Here is a 20,102-nt window from a genome sequence, read left to right as displayed (position 1 = left end):
TGGCCGATTGTGTTTCCAATGATGGCCCCTCTGATATATCCCATCCCACATGCTCAGCTAACAAAGTGATATTGACACTCCCCCATCTAGTAATGGAGTCTATGTCCCCTCCCCTTGAGCCTGGGTTTCAACCAACAGCATTAAGCCGAAGTGATGTTACATGACTTCCTAGGCTAAGTCATAAAAGTACTTTCACTTCTGCCTTGTTCTCTTGGAACCAGCTGCCATGCTGTGAGAGGGTCCAGCCACATGGAGAGGCCAGGTATAGGGCTTGCAGGAGATGGTCCCATCTGAGGTCCCTGCAGACAGGTAGGATCAACAGCTAGAGGTGAATAAGCCTTCAGAGGATTCCAGCCTTGCCCCCACCCCCTACCCTCAAACCCCCGCAGAGGATACCACATGAGCCAAGATCAGCTGCCCTGCCAAGCCCTGCCCAAACCCTTACAGATTTGTGAGCAAAAAGAAAAGTAATGTTGCTGTTTGAAGCTCTTAAATTTGTGATGGTTTGTTATGCAGCAATTGATAACTGATACAAATTATATCAGAGAGTGATATATATAAAGGCCTATACAAATGCTTCAAATCACAAGTACTAAGACTTCCTTAAACCTTTTACTTTCTCTCCACATCTATTACCACCACTAGTATTTTCCACAGATAGGAAGACTGTGAGTTCATGAGAGTTGTTACCTAAATGAAGAACAATCAAGAACAACAACATACCACCCTGTAGAGTGACTATTTTAATTCATTTCCCAGCAAAGTTATCAGTTCCTATAAATCATGATCTCTCAAGGCCACTTAGAAATATTTTGATTACCAGAGGTCCAACATACGGCGCTTTGCAGTATAAAATACTTGTGTGTGATCCTCATGACCGCTCAGTATAGAAACCCTGCAGTTAATTAACTTGTGAGAAGAAATGTTTAGCATGCACTTAACTTCCTCTACTCTTTTCTCTTCCAGGCCTCTTAATCTTGTTTGGTTGGTAGTTTGGGGAACTGAAGTAAGTGAATCTGGAATCTGGAAGTTGGTAACTGCTACTTAAAAGCAAAATAAATACCTCTTATGAGGTCAGCTCTTTTTCCTCCTTACCTGCAATTTACCAGTGTCTCAAGTCTGCTGTGTCATCAGCCCTGGGCTAGGGCGTGATTGTGACATTGAACCCCAGAGAGCATGAATATTATTGTTTGCCCCAGGTGGGATGTGGAGCTGCGCATTAAGGCCTAGAGTCTAGGAGGGCAAGTTAAAGAGGCATTGAAACTTCTCAGTTTAGCTTAACTTTCAGGGCTTATTTATTTCCAATCCTGGGCCGAAGGAATCCATTTTAATACAGTGATTTTGGAAAGGAGACCCCTAATTTTGGAAGGGAGCTCAAAGGGATCTGCAAACCCCAGAAATGCAGTGAAATACTTTCAAAATGGAAGCCCAGCCTATCAATCATATCTCATTGAAATTAGTTAAGTCTAACCACTTGCTTTGTTTTTTAACATTCCTAATGTTGTCTTTATGACTATCCCCAATTAATTTTCCATTTTTGTCACACTTGACTTTTAGTAACATAGAATATGACATAAGGCACCTACCGATACAGAGTTCCCTTTTGTTACAACTGCTGACAACAACTTGATGAGTATGATATCCATCCTCCTTCATGTGCAGGTGTGTGCATGCTCACACATATTATATGCGCATTTTTAATTGAGAAAAAAATTCACACACCATAAAAGTCATCATTTTAAAATGTACAATTCAGTGGTTATTAATATAGTCATCAGTTGTGCAACCATCACCACTATGTAATTCCAGAACATTTTCATCAACCTGAAAAGAAGCCCTGTACCAATTAGCATTCACTCCCCATTCCCCTCTACCTCCAACCCATGGCAACCACTAATCTACTTTCTGTCTCTGTGTATTTACCTGTCCTGGATATTTCATATAAATGGAATCATAATATATGGGCTTTTGTGTTTGGCTTCTTTTACATAGAATAAAGTTTTCACAGTCCTGTATGTTCTAGTATGTGTCAGCACAGATCTTTCTCGACTTACCATGGGGTTACATCCAGATAAACCCATCGTAATTTGAAAATATCATAAGTGGAAAATATATTCGATGCACTTACTGAAGATCACAGCTTAGCCTAGCCTACCTTAAACATGCTCAGAACACTTACATTAGCCTACAATTGGGCAAAATCATCTAACACAAAGCCTATTTTATAATAAAGTGTTGAGTATCTCATGTAATTTATTGAATACTGTACTGATGTAAGACTACAAGAGCTTCCAATCTAAGTTTACATTTCAGTTCCTTATTCCTTTATTAAATTATCTTTAAAATTACAAAAGGAATCTATGCTCACTATATCACAAAAAACACAAAATATGCAGATATATCATGAATAAAAGTAATTCCATCTCCCTACCCCACACAGTGACTATCAAAACAGACTAGTATCTATCTTTCCACACTTCCATTCACCATTCATCAATAAATGCTTGTTGACATCCTACAATGAATGTTAGATCAATGAACAAAACAAAATTATTTCCCTTGTGGAACTTGTATCACAGCAGAGGAGAAAGAAGCCATTTAAATACAATTGTTTAAAAAGATAGAATGGGGTCTCTCAGGTAAATATGAGTCACACATTAAGGCTTTGAAGCCCTAAGGCCGTGGAAAGGCAAAGGTTCAAGAATGAAAGGAATGAGAACTCTGATGAAAAAAGCCAGGCCCCCTGGGGTCTGGGCCAGTCACAGAACAGCAATAACAGGATGTAATAGTGTTTGAATGTTTGACATGTGGTAGCCCTTTACATGCTTTACCTAATCTAACCCTCACAAACACAAGTAGGTACTACTTTAATCCTTATTTTGCAGCTGAGAACATGGAGGTTGAGTAAAATGAATTTGCCCAAGAATACTCCAGACAGTGAGTAGCAAAAGTGGGCTCAAACCAAGATCTGCTAACATTGGAGCCTGCCATATTGGAAGAAAATATGCAATGAGGTTGAAAATAGTCTTAGTGAGAGCAAAACAGGGAACTAGCCAGATGGGATCTGGTCAGAAAGTGGTGCTGTGATTTTGAAAATGATGCACAGTTCAGACTGTAGGGTATGACCTGAGAAAGGCTCGTGTGTCTCCCAGACACGTCTCTGAAAGGTGGCCATAGATGGTCGTGCATACTAGATTCTAGTGTCTGGTCCTCAGCTTTGCTGGATTGGAATTGAGAGTTTGGACACCAGCTATGATCAAGTTCTAGGAGAAAAAAAATAACAAACTCAAAAAGGACTGATGCATATAAAAGCAAGAAGTAAGGGACTTCCCTGGTGGCGCAGTGGTTAAGAATCCGCCTGCCAAAGCAGGGGACACAGGTTCAATCCCTGGTCCTGGAAGATCCCATATGCTGCAGAGCAACTAAGCCCGTGCACCACAACTACTGAGCCTGCGCTCTAGCGTCTGCGAGTCACAACTACTGAGCCCGTGTGCCACAACTACTGAAGCCTGAGTGCCTAGAGCCCGAGCTCTGCAACGAGAAGCCACTGCAATGAGAAGCCTGTGCACTGCAACGAAGAGTAGCCCCTGCTCGTGGCAACTGGAGAAAGCCTGCGTGCAACAGTGAAGACCCAACACAGCAAAAAATAAATTAATTAATTAAAAAAAAAAGCAAGAAGTAATTTATTAATTTACAAAGAGAAGTAGAACCAGAAAGTATGAATACCTAGTTAGCGTGCACTCATGAGAGTGGCTCATATAGGCTCATGAGAGCTGACTGTTAAATGTTCAGGAATTTTGGAAACCAGTTGTTAAACACAGCCATTGTTAAAAATTAAATTACATAAACTCATCATTAAATATATTATATTTTTAAAGGTAAGAAAGACTAAGAACTCATCACTTAAAACTTATTTTACTATATTATATTATTATCTATGCTCAGAGGTTATTTACATCTTTTATAGCTCTATGATGGAAATACTATATAATGTGGGAGCACATTTCTTCCCAACTCTGCATTCAGTGATGTCATATTGATACCTTGAAGTTGGCCATGGTGGGAGTATTTACACTATAGAAATCAGCAATGCTACAAATCAGGGCTTTGTTTAATGTTTTGTTGATTGTCTAGAGTTAATAAAGTGATGAAGAATGTTAATAACAATGCAAATTAAACTTAAAAGTCTTTCTTGACCTACATTAGAAATTGAGGAAATATTCTTCTAGTATTCAAAAATATTATTGGTTTCAGCATAGAAGATAACTCACAACCAACATATGTCTTTCTTGTTTCATTTTCATCTTAACTGTTAATATAAATGAAAATAGTAACCACCTTTCATATCAAAACTACACTCATTCACCAGTTGCAACCATAGGTTGACCATGAACACAAGAGTATGGCAAAAATCAATGAAAGCATACTGTGAGAATCAACTGGTTATGTGGAATCTACAGTAAAGAATATTATATATGGACAAAGAATCTTACACAGAGAGGCAGTAGTCTCTAAATTCATTTGTTCAGATACTGTGTTGTGTTACAGTTGTTTTTCTCTGTGTTGAGTATAGCTGAATCATACAGTATATCAGGATATTTACAACTTGATGAGACCATGATGCCCCAATTTTTGTCTCCTGTCTGGGCCTCTGCAGTGATTCTTCAAGCCTTTATAGCCATCAGCCGACTTGATAGCTCCACTTGGATGTTTAACAGGTTCTGCAAACTTGTTATTGTTTCACCATGCATCCAATTGCTAGAGCCAAACCCAAGGCAGCAACCTTGATCCCTTACTTCACTCCCTCTTACCAGCTAATACCATTCATTCTATGTCTTAGTGGGCTTGCACTGCCCAAACAAAATACCATAGACTCAGGGGCTTAAACACCAGACGTTTGTATCTTCACAGTTCTAGTGAGAGCTCTCTTCCTGGCTTGCAGATGACTGCTTCCTCACCCTGCCCTCATGTGGCAGAGATAGAGAGAGAGCACGCTCTCCGGTGTCTCTTCTTATAAGGCACTAATCCCATTATGAGGATCACACCCTCATAACCTCATCTAACCCTAACTATTTACCAAAGGCCCATCCCCAAATGGGGTTAGGGCTTCAATACATGAATTAGGGTTTAGGACTTCAATATCTAGATTTGATGGTGGTAGTTGGGGGGGTGGAATTGGGGGTACACAGTTCAGTCCATAGCCCTCTATTCCAAAATATATTTCTGACTACTTAAGTCCATCTCTATTCCTTGTCCTGTAGCCCAAGTCACTATTATTCCCCACATAGACTATTGCTAAAGGTTTTCATTTAAACACGTACCCAAAATAAAAAATTATTAATGAGATATTTTACATTTTTTGTACTGTCTTCATAATCTGATATGTATGTTTTACAATTTAAACTGACCATATATGAATGCTCAAAATTCACATGTAGATAAAGATTACAGTATTGGAGGGTGCAGTTGTAAATGGTTTGACCACCACCTTGCACTAGAAAGCTGAGAAACAGAAGTACAGGGCTGCAGAGGCAGGATTCTGTTATCATCATAGCAAAGGCCCTAACCTGTCTCCTTGCTGCCCTTCTCTCTTCTTATGATCCATTCTCCATATAATGGCCAGCGTGAGTTTTTAAAACTGTAGACTAGATTGTTACTCTCTTGCTTAGAATCCTCAGTGGTTTCCCAAAACGCCTTCCCATGACCCTCAAGCCCCAGCCTCTCCTAGTGGCCTCGTCGTGAACACTCTCCCCTTTACTTACTATACTCCAGCCACACTGGCCCTCTTCCTGTTCCTTAGACACATCAAGCTAGTTCCTGCCTTGGGATGTTTACCGTTGCTGTCCCTGTGCCATAGATCTTCACATAATTATCATTCAGTGTTAGATCAAACATCACCTTTTCAGAGGCCATCTTTGGAGATCCGTCTAAAATAACTCCCTTTCCTCTCCTGTCTTCCCCCTTACCCTATTACTCTCTATCACATTGGGGTGGCAGTATTGCATAATGGTTAAGAAAATGAAATCTGTAGGCAAACTACTCTATGCCATTACCAGCTGTGTGACTTTGGTCAGCTTACCTAACCTTTCTGTGCATAACTTTTCTCTTGGGTAAAGTGGGATTGATGTACAGCTTAAATGAACTAACGCACAGTAAATACTCGACACGTGTTAGCTGCTATTACTACCATGTTTTATTTTTTTCATGGAATTCACCATTATCTGAATTTATCTTTATTCATTTATATATCATCTGTCTCTCCCCTTATGGCCGCCGCCACCTGCCACCTCCCCTCCAAGACGTGAGGTCTGTGAGAGCAGGAAATTTATCTTGTTTTGTTTGCTGTAATATTTCCCCAGTCTCTAGAGCAGAGGCTGGCATATAGTGAGCACTTCTAAAGTATATGCTGACTAACTAAATGAACAAGAAACAATTGTCAGAAAAGCCTCAGAGTAACCAGGGAAGTGTAGAGTCATTTAGCTCATACCCAGCTTCACACACAGTAGATTGAAACTTATTTGTTGGTGGTGGCACAGGGCACTTCAAAAAGCGAAAGTAACATTCCTAGCACTAAGCTACTAGCACCTCCTCAATCACTTAAAAAGAAAAGTTTTATTTGGACCCCTCAAAGAACCCACTTTTCTGCAATGACTGTTATCTTTTTCCTCCTTCTTTTCTTAGCGGTCAGCACTGTGCATGGCTCAGAAAAGGTGTGTCAAATATCCGTGGAATAAACATAGTCTGTAACATAAGGTTGTAAGTTCTATAACATTTGTATAGTGTTTACAGTTTACAAAGCAGGCCAATATTCCTTACAACGTGGGTATCATGATGTCTGTGGTCGACTTTAAATTTCTTCAGGACAGTGTAATATTCTGTGTGGGTCATTTGGTTGAAGCTATGCCCTGGAAGCTGCTGGCATTCTAGTAATTAGGAATCCACACTCCAGGAGTAGTTAGCTAGCATCATACCAGAAAGGTCACATTCCAGAGATGGAGCTACAAATACTTTAGTCACCTTGATCTCTGATGACACCGGATGTTTTGCTAATTATCAGAGTGAGTGCCAGAAATGGCTTTTGATTGGTAAAAGTAACAGCTTATTAATTATCATGATGAATACTAGAGATGAGCTCTCAAAAGAATGCTCTCCACTCCTGAAAAAACAGGGTGAGCACTAAAAATTCGAGTCCTCAGCCTTTGGAGATGCCATCTGAGGCTTCATCGCTATTGGTCCTGGCTCTACCACGGGTCTGGAAGATTTCTGGTTGCCAGATGCTGGCGGTAGCTATGATGATAACAGAATCCTGCCTCTGCAGCCCTGTACTTCTGTTTCTCAGCTTTCTAGTGCAAGGGTGGTCAAACCATTTACAACTGCACCCTCCAATACTGTAATCTTTATCTACATGTGAATTTTGAGCATTCATATATGGTCAGTTTAAATTGTAAAACATACATATCAGATTATGAAGACAGTACAAAAAATGTAAAATATCTCACTAATAATTTTTTATTTTGGGTACGTGTTTAAATGAAAACCTTCTGGCTATGTGTTAAAATATAATACTAAAATTGACCCCACCTCATTCTTTTTACAGTTTTGTTGCTGTTGTTGTTGTCGTTTTTGTTTTTTTGGCTGCACCAGGTGGCATGCAGGATCTTAGTTCCCCCGCCAGGTATGGAAGCCGTACCCCCTTGCAGTGTGAGCTCAGAGCCTTAACCCCTGGACCACCAAGGAAGCCCCTCTTTTTATTTTTACTGTTTTAAATATGGCTACCAGAAAATTTTAAATTACATATGTGGCTCAAATTCTATTTCTATAGGACAGTGCTGACCTAGGAAGGAGAGCTCGACTTTCAACAAGCTAATAGGACAGATTAAATACTATTTGTGCCTGCTTTCTAATAAATATTCATTTCCGAATAAGGGACAAAATTGGGTTTGATATTTGCTTTCACTTAATCTAGTGAAGAAACTATGGGATCCTTATCCATACTGTAACAGACCAGAAAGAATTTAAAACTTTTAGGTGATCAAATGATTTAGGTCAGCTGTGAACTGTGAGGTTGTAAAAGCGTTAAATAGTAGCGATGACTACTACTAAGCTCATATGCAAGATAACAGAGAAAATATACTGGGTTTGAGCCATGTAGTTTTAAAACTATCACGTATATTCATTCTATTCGCACAACACCCTATTAAGTAGAAACCGTCAATATTAATAATAAGTACTATTAATATTAATAGTCCCAGTTTGACTCTCTGCTGGTTTTAGCATAACTTCAGATTTCCCATTTGAAAGGGCTTCAGCCGGAATCACTTCTACCTCTGCCAGCTTCAGCTGCGGATCCGTACGACTTCCGCCCACGCAGCGCAGCCAATCAAGGCTGCGGGGTGAGCGACGTCACTCTCCCAAAAGTCCTCGCCAATTCCCAGAGTACTCCTCTTCTCCGTCCTGCCCCCTTTCTATTTGTCAGAGGCGACCGGCGGCCATTTTAGGTTCGGGCGGAAATCCAGTTAAGACCTTGCGGTTAAAAGCCTGAAAATTAAAATCAAAGCAAAGTTGCAGGTTCAAGTCAGAGCCCAAGAGAAGAGACATCTTCACTGACCAACTAGGCGGCTGCGGACAGAGAGTGAACCGCAGGGCCAGCACCGCCGCCCATACTCAAGATGGCACCGGCCTGAGAATCACCGGCGCGGCCGCCCCATCTCGGTTCCGGGTTCTTTTGCACCAGTGGTGGCGTTGTAGGGCTGAAGGCTGGCATCCTGTCCGGCTACCGGACCCGTCCCTATGGTGCCGGAGAGACCGGACCTGAGAAGATTGTGGGTGTAGTGGCCAGAGTATCACGGGGGAGGCAAGGGTGGTTGGTGTCAGCAGGGGGCGAAGAGGGGACCGAAGCTAAGATCCTCGGCCGCCTCCCCCGCCGCCCTCCCGCAGGTAACAGGGAGCCCCGCGCTCCGTCCTCCGTCAGTGCGGGCCTGGACCGCTGGGGAGGGGGCCGGGCCGGGAGCGAGGCGCGGGGGGGTGGGGGGAACGCGCGCTCCGCTCTCGGGTCCGCACTTGGGGCCCGCTCGGGGGCGAGCTCGGCGTGGCGTCGCTGCCGGTTGAGCTCTGCTCCCGACCTCCGCGCAGTCTCCCCCTGCTTTTTGCGGGGCGCCCTGCTAACCTGGGCTTCGCGGGCGACCCCCGCCCGGGGCGGCGCTGGCGGCCGGAGCTATCGAAGGAAGCCGCGGAGCCCGGCCTGGCGGGCAGGTGTGAAAGGTGAGGGGCCAGCTAAGCGGGAGCGCCGCCACCGCCCCTCAGAGACCCAGGGGAGTCGCAGTCGGACCCCCGCTGGCCCCCAGCCCCCGCGCCCGGGCCGCCCTCTTCGCCGCGGGGGTGGGGCGAGTGTGCGCGGCGGGGCCGAGCCGCGGGGAGCCTGGGGTTGCGCCCGCGCTGGGATGCTGCCTTCATTCTCGATCTGAGACCAGTGCCAGGCCCCCGGAGGCCCAGCTGGTTCCTGTCTTTGGGTAGTGCATTTTGGTAGTGCATTTAGAATGAAGATGAAACAGTTCTGGGAAAATCGTATGTAGGAAACCGTGTGAATACTTAGAGTTGGGTCCTGAATTGTGGAATCTCTGTTACTGCTCTTTTTAAGGACCCGTGTGCATACCCACATAACATCCCATGTCTTAGCTGAAATCATACTTAGTTCTTTCGCTACGCAAAGGCTTCATAATGTATTGCCGGACTGAGTTCAATATAGGGAATATATACGTGAAACAGATCAAAGCAAAGGGCCCGAAGTAATGTTATCACTAGATAACGAAATACCAGTCAATACCGGGTGTCCTTTGAACTCACAGTGCAAGCCCTTATCGTTGGAACTTCCAAGCAGAGGGAGCTAGGATAACGATCATCTAGATTACTTGCTGTGAAAAGAACAGAGGGAGAGTTCCCCAGAGAACACTGATTTCTTAGTTTAGTGTATGAGTTGCCCAGTGACCTAGACAAGGGCTTTTAATCCCACAGGTGGCCCAGAAACTTGATGTGCTGCCCAAGGAAGCAAAAGGATGGAGGAAGATAGGTGAACAGCATTTTAAAGAGAAGACCATCATGTGTATTCAAGTCAGAAACTGTGTACCCCACATTTTATGATAGAGAGTGGAGATGGTAAATTCTGCAAAATACCCATGCTAATATTAAAATATCCTTTTCTGCCTTTTTGTAACTTTTTAATTTCAAAGTTAAACGATTTGGTGTTTCCCCTTTTACTCCTCAAGACAAAAAATGATAGTATTTTGGAAGTCCAGGTGTTATTGTTTATCAGTATTACATTTCAGTAAGTCCATTTAGCTGAATTACCATTTTTAAAGTACTGTTGATAGCAACCGTTTTTGTGCCTCTTAGGGTACAGTTTTGTGAAGTTAAGAATTACTGCTTTAAGACCATCAGATTGCAGTCAACAGCACATCTTTTTGTTTCCCCCGTAGCGAAGTTTGCACTGGACATAGTCTATAACCCAGCTACTCTGTAAGCATTGCACGGATGGTATCAGTAGACTTCTGTCAACAGTAATCATGCTTTCAAACCAATAAAATGTCAGCCTTTTGAGTTCTCACAAGGAAGGGGTTCATTCCTTTCAATTTTTAAGTGGCATTTCTTGGGGTCTTAGACCCAAATACATACTGCTAAGAAAAACTGCCAGTTTTAACCTCTTCCTAAAGCTTTTATAACCCTAAATTGTTAATGATCTTATAGTGGAATTCAGAATATTAAATGAAAGGTTAATAGGTGTTGTAAGGCCCAGTATTCCCACAAGAAGGTATTTTGCTATTTAGAAATGACTAAGTTCATTGAATGTCCATTGCTGTACCTCTGCTGACTGCCATTCATTCAGCCAGAGCCTGCCCCTGACTCTTGGGACCATTTTATCTCCTTTGGAGATTAATATTAAAGCTAAGTGAATGGCATGATTTTCTGCCAAGAAGATTATTTTCTTGCAGCAATTCCTTAATGTGTGGATTTTGGAAAGCTGTATGTGGCTAAGAGAGAGAAGGAAGTTAGACTAGCTTCAGATATACACTTTTCGAAGCACTTCTCTAGCTCCTTTCTTTAGTCTGACTGGTTTTTCAGACAAGAGGAGTTAGAAAGAACTCCTGCTTATGAAATGGCAGTTGGTTTCAAAGAACATGGACCCATTCAGGCTACCTCAGGTGTGCCTCAGGCTACCCATGATTGTAAGGATGGCAGTGAGGCAGTGGATTTGAAGCTGGGCTTCTTGTAGCCTCGAGTTGGAGTAGTAACGTGACGGTCTAAATCTAAGTTACTCTCCCGGTGTTTGCTTTTCCTTCTCCTGCTGCCAGCTGGCTTCTTCTGTACTTGCCAGTTTTCTGCTTTTACGTGGCTTTGGCTTGCCATAGCCCTGACTCTACCTCATGGCCTCCTTTTACCTTCAGCTGTGCAGCTAACAGACAAAAATATCTCTTGTTCATTCAGATTCCTGGGGCAGACAGTGATTGTCCAGCTTAGCTCTTCATCCAGGTCATGGGTCCTAGAGATGGCTCATGTGTGATTAGACTGCCCTTTGGCCCAGGGTAGGCCCTTGACCCATAAACTGTGCCCAAGAAGAAGGCAGGTGCTAAACATGACCCTCCTGACTGGGGTGGGAGTGGGAGGTTGCTGCAGGCGCCACAGCACCTCCAGAATGGGGGAATTAACGGTAATTGCTTTTCTCCAAGATCCTAAATAACTGCTAATTTTATTTGTAGTCCCAGTAGAAAGGTGAGTGTTAGATACACAGGTGACCCTTGAACAACATGGGTTTGAACCACACATGTCCATTTACACGCAGATTTTTTTCAATAAATATGCACTGCAGTACTTCATGATCTGCAGTTGAATCCCCTGCGTTGGTTGAATCCACAGATGTGGAACTGCAGGTGTGGAGGATCAACTGTAAAGTTATACTCACACTTTTGACTGAGAGGGTGTTGGTGCCCTTAACCCCTGCGTTTTTTAAGGGTCAACTGTAGTTGAGATACTTTTTAATACTGTTTTTCGTTTGTTTGTTTTTTTACTTCTATCATTCTTAAGAAAGAGAAATTGCTTGGTAGGTAGGAACTCAGTGAATTTGTTACAAATCCAGCTTAGTTCTTATCCTCAGAAACATTCTTGGGTTTAAAAAAAAAACCAGTTTTAGGTAGCTTTAGCCCTTATACGTGTTGTGTTCCTTATTCAGTGACGTATGTGGGTCTGTAGGCCCTTGAAATTCTCTGTTTGGGGTATCTGTTTTGAGCAGCATTACATACTCTGATGCCCTAGTAAGCGTTGTATGGAACTTCACCAAAGTGGGAAAAAATCCAAATAGAAGGTCAGTATATAATGATTCTTGGGTTTATATTTACCCAAAGGATACAGATTTTAAACTGAATTTTTTAAAGATCCACATAGAATTTGGGGCTGTTTTTTAGAACTAGCAGCTTGTTTCCCACACTGCCAGAGTTAGTAAGAACTCTTTTTATCTTTTATTTATTTATTTATTCATTTATTTTATTTTATTTTTTTTTAAATAATGGTAAAGCCAGAACTGAAAACTGACTGCCACAAACCTTTCAGACATGTGTTGTTTGGCCTATACAGGTTTAAAAACATTTGAGCCAATGTTGGAAAATAGGAAATTTCCACATAACTATTCAGGCTCTTGGCTCTGTATGGTAAATGGTGTGACCTGCCAACTCTGAAAAGGCAGTCCTGGTTGGAACCTTGTGATGGTGGCTCCCGTCAGAGTGCAAGCCCAGTCAGTAGGTGCCTGTGCACACAGTAGGCCTTTTGCTATTCCACCAGTACTGCTGCACTGCTGTGCGTTGTCTTTTGTAACCATGTGAGTTTGTATATCTGTTGTAAAGAAAGATATGCTCTTTTATGGAAGATTTGGGAGGTGCAAGCAAATGTATGTCTATGTTTATATATATATATATATATATATATATATATATATATATGAATCATCCATGATCTGATGCCCACAACAAACCTCTGTTAATACTTTACATATTTTTTTCTAGTCTGTGTGTGTGTGTGTATGCACGTCTATGTATATATATAGATAGCTATAGCTATAGATCACTCATCACTATAATCATAATCCAAATACTGAATATATCCATTCTCCCCAAAGTTTCCTTATACCCCTTTGTAATCCTTTCCTCTCCTGTGGCCCCTCTAACTGCCCTCACCCCAGGCAACCACTGATCTATTTTCTGTCATTATATAGTAGTTTGCATTTTCTGGAATCTCATGTACGTGTGGGTTGTCTTTTTTAAATTTTATTTATTTATTTATTTATGGCTGTGTTGGGTCTTCGTTTCTGTGCGAGGGCTTTCTCTAGTTGCGGCAAGTGGGGGCCACTCGTCATCGCGGTGCGCGGGCCTCTCACTGTCGCGGCCTCTCTTGTTGTGGAGCACAGGCTCCAGACGCGCAGGCTCAGTAATTGTGGCTCACGGGCCCAGTTGCTCCGCGGCATGTGGGATCTTCCCAGACCAGGGCTCGAACCCGTGTCCCCTGCATTGGCAGGCAGATTCTCAACCACTGCGCCACCAGGGAAGCCCCGGCTTGTCTTTTTAACATTTGAGATTATACAGTTTTACATTTTCCTCTTTTTAGCCTAACTTTGAAGACAGTTACGGGATTGTACTTTTTCTTATGTTTATTGTCATTTGTGTTCAATGAGTAGTCTGTTTCCTTTCCCATTAATCCACAGGTGTTTAGTGTTTTCTTGGTTTATACGCACTTTCCATTTGTTAACGTGTTTTTCATCATTGTTAGAAATATTCTCCAGTTCGTATTGTTTTCCTTATAATTATAGGTTATTTTAGACATGCAGAAGTTCATCATCTTTGAGTGATCAAGTTTTGCAACACTTTCCTCTGCGAGGCAGGACATGAGTGGTTTTAGGGAGCAAGAGAGTTCTTACTCTGTATTTGATCGCCTTTCCACTGTGAAAGTTCTGCATGTGCGCAGTGGGGGGTTGGGAGCAGCAGTAACTGCTTGTGTCTGTTTGATTAAGTGTATTTTCTCTAGAGCTGAAAGTTGTTCATTGACAAGCATTGCAGGTAACTTGCTGAACATTTACTACTTCTGTTGTCAAACAGCCTACTTTATGAGGGTTGTAGGAACTAGTAGGTTTGAGTTCCTGGGTCTGGGTACTCGGCTATCTCTAGCTCATGTCTCAGATAGAGACTCAATGTTAGGAAATATTTTCTGTTTTCTTTCAGGTCTGCTTGGCTTTGAGGAGGAGCTGCAGCACCCCTGCCTCACAGCCTAAGGGATGGGCTCAGAGAACAGCGCTTTGAAGAGCTATGCCCTGAAAGAACCACCGTTCACCTTACCCTCTGGACTTGCTGTTTACCCCGCTGTATTGCAGGATGGCAAATTCGCTTCGGTTTTTGTGTATAAGAGAGAAAACGAAGACAAGGTTAATAAAGCTGCCAAGGTACTGTAATAGGTGACTACCTAATAGTTAGTACTTTTTACTGTCGTCTTGTATTCTATTAAAATATGAAATTAATGAAGTTCAAAGGGGGTAGGTCATAAGGAATAGTATTTTTATTCATGTCCTTTAAAAATATAGTTGCCCTTACTTCACGGGAATGTCTCTAACTTGCACGACAAGGTCAAGTACCATAGGTAAGCCAGAAGCTTTATGCAACTCAGCGTGATAGCTCTTATCCTATTTTATTTTTTTAGTGAGAAAGTTTGGGAGGTGATTTTACATGGCTCATAGAAGATAAAGGGACTTAATCTAGCTTAGCAAAAATGCTGTAAGTATGGACATTTTAATCGGTGTATTGATGATGGACCTGGAAATTAAATATTTTAGGAACTGTAGCTACTGTTTTTTCTTTTCCTGAGGCATTGTGATGCTCCCAGAAAGAATGTGAAACTGGAATGTGGGACTGGATGCCGGGGAAAGAATGTGACCTGGGCTCTACTTCTTGCCGAGGGAGCTTAGAGCGTTAACTTCTGGCGGCTTCGGTTTCCTCCTGCCTCACACCTCCTAAGCGCTCCTCCCGGTAAAGGGTGCCAGTGCCATGCTGGCTGACCTACTGTCAGGGGACCCTGGCCTCTTATTAGAAAAAGTGATTTCTCCTTGGAATATAATTAAAGAAAACAGCCCTAAGTGTCTTTTCAAATTCAGTGAAAACAAAGGTATTAGGTGATATTTCCTTGGATAGCTAGCTGCTTCTTTGGGTATTCAGGCATTCAGATTATCTTCAGGAAGGTTCTGAAAAGGCACGCATTAATTAACTCTTCGTTGTTTACTATGGCAGGCGTACTTTTCAGATTGATTTGGTATCTTTATTTTGTTAGAGTTATGATCTACGTACCTTGAGTCACTTTGTACTATCAACAAGAATGAAACATTGGTATCTATTTCATAGGTCTGTTTAAATGGTTTGTACCTTTTTTTATGATTATAAAGGGCTATGTTATAATATGTAATATTAGTAATATAATTTTGGCATTTTGTTTGTCACACCGGTTCAGTATTTGATGTATCTGATCAGGCATGAAGTTAACAGTTGTAAGGTGGTTCCTGAGGAAAACGTTCCTCTCAGGATGCATTTTCCATTTATGGACTGTGGTAAAAAGTATAGCTGGCTGTTGTATTGCTAAGTAATTGTGCTTTTTGGTAAGACTACGTGTTTGTCTCTTTTCATCCCAACTAGGAATTGTTAATAATTTTTTATTGTGATTTTGCAAAAGATAAAACGCCTTGCCTCCCTGTCTTATTAACTGTATGTAGAGTTAATATCTGACATATTTCCTGTTATTTTCATCTGATAAGGTTGCACTTTTTTTTAGTAATAATTTAGAGCGACTGTTACTAGTAAAGTACTAGCGATTTACAATTCTTAGGGTTTTTTTCAAAAGACCATAAGATTTTTGAAAATTACATTAATCTTTATGGTGTATGTACCAAGAAAGTAGAACAACACAGGTCAAAAAGGTTCTAAAGGAAAGAAACAAAGACCTGCGCTCAATGTTTGAGGATTTCCGTGCTGTAGTAATTGCAAAGCTTGAGAGGGAGGATTTTTTTGCCCCTTGGTATCTGTGCATACTCTTCTGAGCCTTTTCAAATAGTTCATACTTGTCTCTTATGTTCTTCAGGCCATTATGTGGCTTTGAATACCTGAGCCATGAACCTGAGAAATCTGAAATGGCAACAAAATGATAAGGAGTTTAGATGTAGGTTACAGTACTTGAGAAATGTATGGCATTGCGTCAGGTTTTAGGAACTTGATTTCCGAGATACCTGAAGTATTAAAACACCATAGGTCACTTGCCTCACTTTCTCTAGAGTTAAGGCTCCTAGTTCTACCACTGATAGTTCTAATGACCGTTTCAAGCAGATATAGCAGTGTTTTCCTTACCAAATATTGTTAGGTAGTGATTGTACTCTTCCTCCACTGTTGTAAATAAAAAATAACAATCACAGCACACTGTTCAACCTCTGAAAAAAGACGAAATGCAAGTATAACCTTTGGCCACAAAACAACATCAGAAATATTTCAAGTCCATCATAGCTTCTCATCTTACCTTGAATTCATTAGCTACAATAGTATAACTTTCTCACTGGTGATTATGACTCATTTCTAACCAATAGCCCATAAGGAATGATAAATCCTGAGTCAGAACTCGGTTACTGTGGTTTGCTATAATATAATCTAAGTGCTTAGTTAGGGCTTCATGGTGAGTACAGGCTCAGAGAATGATTCCTGAGTGTCTTTATACCAAGCAGCCACTTCGGAGTAGGTATATAGATGCTATGTCAGTGCTCTGCTTAGTGCCTTAGGAGACATTATGCTCTTCTCCGTGATGGGTTCAGGCTGCTTTGTGGAAAGGTTGGTCAACATATTTGAGAACCACATTGTGTGGGCACGAGAAAGAGATAGAAGGGATGAATGCTGTGCCTGCATTCTGTTTGGAAAATGCTTTACTGCTCTTCCTTAAGTTGACATTTTCTTTCTGTTCCTCTCCCTCTCCAGCCCTTTGCTATGCTACTTACAACCCTCATTCCAGTAAATCAACTTCCCTACATCGTCAGCTTTTAAAAAATGATTTCCTTCCCCTCATGATCAAAATCTGGTTCTCTTACAAGGCTTCTGAGCGTCAGCGGCTCAGGAGAACTTGGGAAGTATTCCCCCCTCCCTCAGGTATGATGGGGTCACCAGGTGGAAGTGGCCCTTTGCCAGCTCCCACCACAGTTTTCAGACTTCACAGTCTCATCCTTTCTTCTCTAAATATCTGTCAAAGCCTCTTGTCTGAACTCCAGATCTATATTTCCACCTGCCTCTTGAATATCTCCACCTGGGTATTCCAGCAGCACCCAAATGCAGGCTTTCCAACATAGAAATCTTTTTTTTTTTTAACTTTTTATTTTATATCTAAGTATAGCCGATTAATAATGTTGGGATAATTTCAGGTGCACAGCAAAGGGACTCAGCCATACATATCCGTGTATCCATTCTCCCCCAAACTCCCCTCCCATCCAGGCTGCCACATAACATTGAGCAGAGTTCCCTGTGCTATACAGTAGGTCCTTGTTGGTTATTTATTTTAAATACAGCAGTGTGTACATGTCATCAACTCACTAACTATCCCTTCCCCACCCCTGGTAACCATAAGTTCTTTAAGTCTGTGAGTCTGTTTCTGTTTTGTAAATAAGTTCATTTGTATCATTTCTTTTCCAATTCCGCATATAAGGGATATCATACCATATTTCTCTTTCTCTGTCTGACTTCACTCAGTATGACAATTTCTAGGTCCAACCATGTTGCTGCAAATGGCATTATTTCATTCTTTTTAATGGCTGAGTAATATTCCATTGTATATATGTACCACATCTTCTTTATCCATTCCTCTGTCGATGGACATTTAGGTTGCTTCCATGTCTTGGCTGTTGTAAACAGTGCTGCAATGAACATTGGGGTGCATGTATCCTTTCGGACCATGTTTTTCTCTAGATACATGTCCAGGAGTGGGATTGCAGGGTCATATGGTAGCTCTGTTTTTAGTTTTTTAAGGAACAACGTAGAATTCTTTATTCCTTTCCCTTTCTGCATTTTATTCCTAGTTTATGATCTAACCTACAGGCAGTGGGCATTTAAAGACAGAACATACTTACCGTCTTTATCTCAGATTTGCATCTTAAGGGTACAAGGAAGAATATTTCTCCCTGAAGATTCTTGCCCTCTAGTATAGGCATCTTGTTATTTTGTCATTATTTCTTTAATAGAGTAAAATTAAGGCTTTCTCCCTGTCTTAAAACTTGCAAGTGAATTTGATCTATAGTTAAGAACTACTACTTTGTGTTGTTTTCAAAGTGAAGTAGCAAATTAGAGGTAGAATGGTGATGAAAAGTTAAGCCCCTAAGGCTTGAATTAATTCTCTGGGTAACTGATTCCTGAAAAGTAGGGATAGTTTATATTCAAGACTAGAGTCACACACTTAACATCTCTGTGTGGGCATAGATAAGTATACATATTGGCACATTATCTAGTACTACTCATATTTAATAATAAAGGCCCTTACTCAGAATCCTTTTTCAGAGACCAGCACCTAGTACAGTGAATGAGATGTGATAGGCATTCAGTAACTTTGGGACAAATGCTTTCAAGTCACTCTCATCTGACAGCAGTCACCTGTCTTCACCAGAACAAGAGCCATTTATGTCTTTAATTGATGTTCATTGAGAAAATATCCTAGTTACACTTAGCAAATACCTCTTGTTGTTCCCTCTGTTCTTTGGAGCAGCAGAAGCTTGGATCTATTTGATTCGTAACTGCTAACCTTTCCTGTGAATCTGTGCATAATTTTTGCATAACGTTGTGTGTGCCAAAGGGGAGTGACAAGTAAGGTTTTTGCTAAGTTAAGAGCTTTGTTCAGAATCATGCAAGAGTTATCCCATTCTTCATTCAACAAACAAGAAGTCACTTCGGATAAAGAATTTTGCTGGTCATGTAAGGTTAAAAGGATATAAACAGAAGCAAAATAGAACATATTATTTATTAATCAGGTGAACATTTATTGACTGTGTATTTTCATGCCAGCACTGAACCAGGTAGCATTCCTTCTGACTTACTAGTCTGCCCTGAGTATTAGAAGGAGAATAAAAGAAGGTTTAAAACCAAAGGATTATTCGAATAATTAGAGCCCTAAGACACAAAAGCTGAATGAAGACTTTTTCCTGAACAGGCGAAAATGAAGTATTTCATGTTTGGCTTGCAAATTATTTGAAATGTTTCTTATAATGAAAATATGAAAGAGGCTGCATAATTTTACTTGGAAACCACAGCTCCAGAGATACCTGTAGGAAGTTCTCTTCATTTAACACACACGCATTCAACCAACCTGCTAGCACAGTTCTTGGCTTATCTGGACCTTTGCTGTATTTATATGGGTATGTATGGATTGTTTTAAAAGCTGATATACAAATTAATGGTTTATAATTGCTAGTTAAAAGAATTTTCTTAACTCTTTGTTGTTTATTAGAGTAAATCAGGGGAGGGTAACAGCTTCCTTCTTAAGAATAAACAAAAAATCCTATTGGGGCTATCCCCAGAGTTGGCAAAATTTGAGATAAGAAAATAAATTGGGCAAATCAATCCACTCAGAAGATTCTCCTATGATCTTACCTGGGAGAAGTTTAATAGACAAATGTGAGGTGACTGATATAAAACTTGTACCAATGCTGGGTTATGGGCTCTTAAACTATCCCATGTTCTTCTGAGAAGACGTTTTGGAACACTCCAAACTAACTGCTTATTTGTGAAAATGAAACCTGATATTATATTGGGGGCTGTTCTCCAAGTGAAATTTTCCATCAGTCTCCTCCCAATTTGATGATTGGTTTACAAGGCTTCCCCAATGTCCAGTGGATTGTACAGGGTAGAACTCGGAGATTTAAAGTCATGTAATTTCTTTTAGAAAAACTGGGTGATTTGTAAGGAAAACCACCAATCCAGCATTTAAGTTTTGCTGTAAATACATGATAAGATTATTACCTGGGTTGGGAATTTTGGCTTATGGATCTCCTAAGTTACTCAGGGCAAATTTTA

The 20,102-nt window shown here is 41.1% G+C and overlaps 1 protein-coding gene across 4 annotated transcripts in view; it reads left to right on the top strand.

Moving 5' to 3' along the window:
- Positions 1-8,487: 8,487 nt before the first annotated feature.
- SCYL3 (SCY1 like pseudokinase 3) overlaps positions 8,488-20,102 on the top strand; it is a 39,877-nt gene continuing 28,262 nt past the window's right edge. For 3 of the 4 annotated variants that reach the window (XM_068541222.1, XM_068541221.1, XM_068541219.1), the window contains exons 1-2: positions 8,488-8,937; positions 14,256-14,473. In XM_068541222.1, the coding sequence (XP_068397323.1) occupies positions 14,309-14,473 (165 nt within the window). In that variant the 5' untranslated portion in view covers positions 8,488-8,937; positions 14,256-14,308. The remainder of the gene's footprint in view (positions 8,938-14,255; positions 14,474-20,102) is intronic. The other variant, XM_068541220.1, reaches the window with a different exon arrangement.

This window comes from Eschrichtius robustus, chromosome 3 (genome assembly GCF_028021215.1).
Source record: "Eschrichtius robustus isolate mEscRob2 chromosome 3, mEscRob2.pri, whole genome shotgun sequence".
In the NCBI taxonomy this organism is placed as follows: Eukaryota; Metazoa; Chordata; class Mammalia; order Artiodactyla; family Eschrichtiidae; genus Eschrichtius; species Eschrichtius robustus.
Note: the sequence above shows the minus strand (reverse complement) of the source record. Positions and strands in the feature narration are given on the sequence as shown.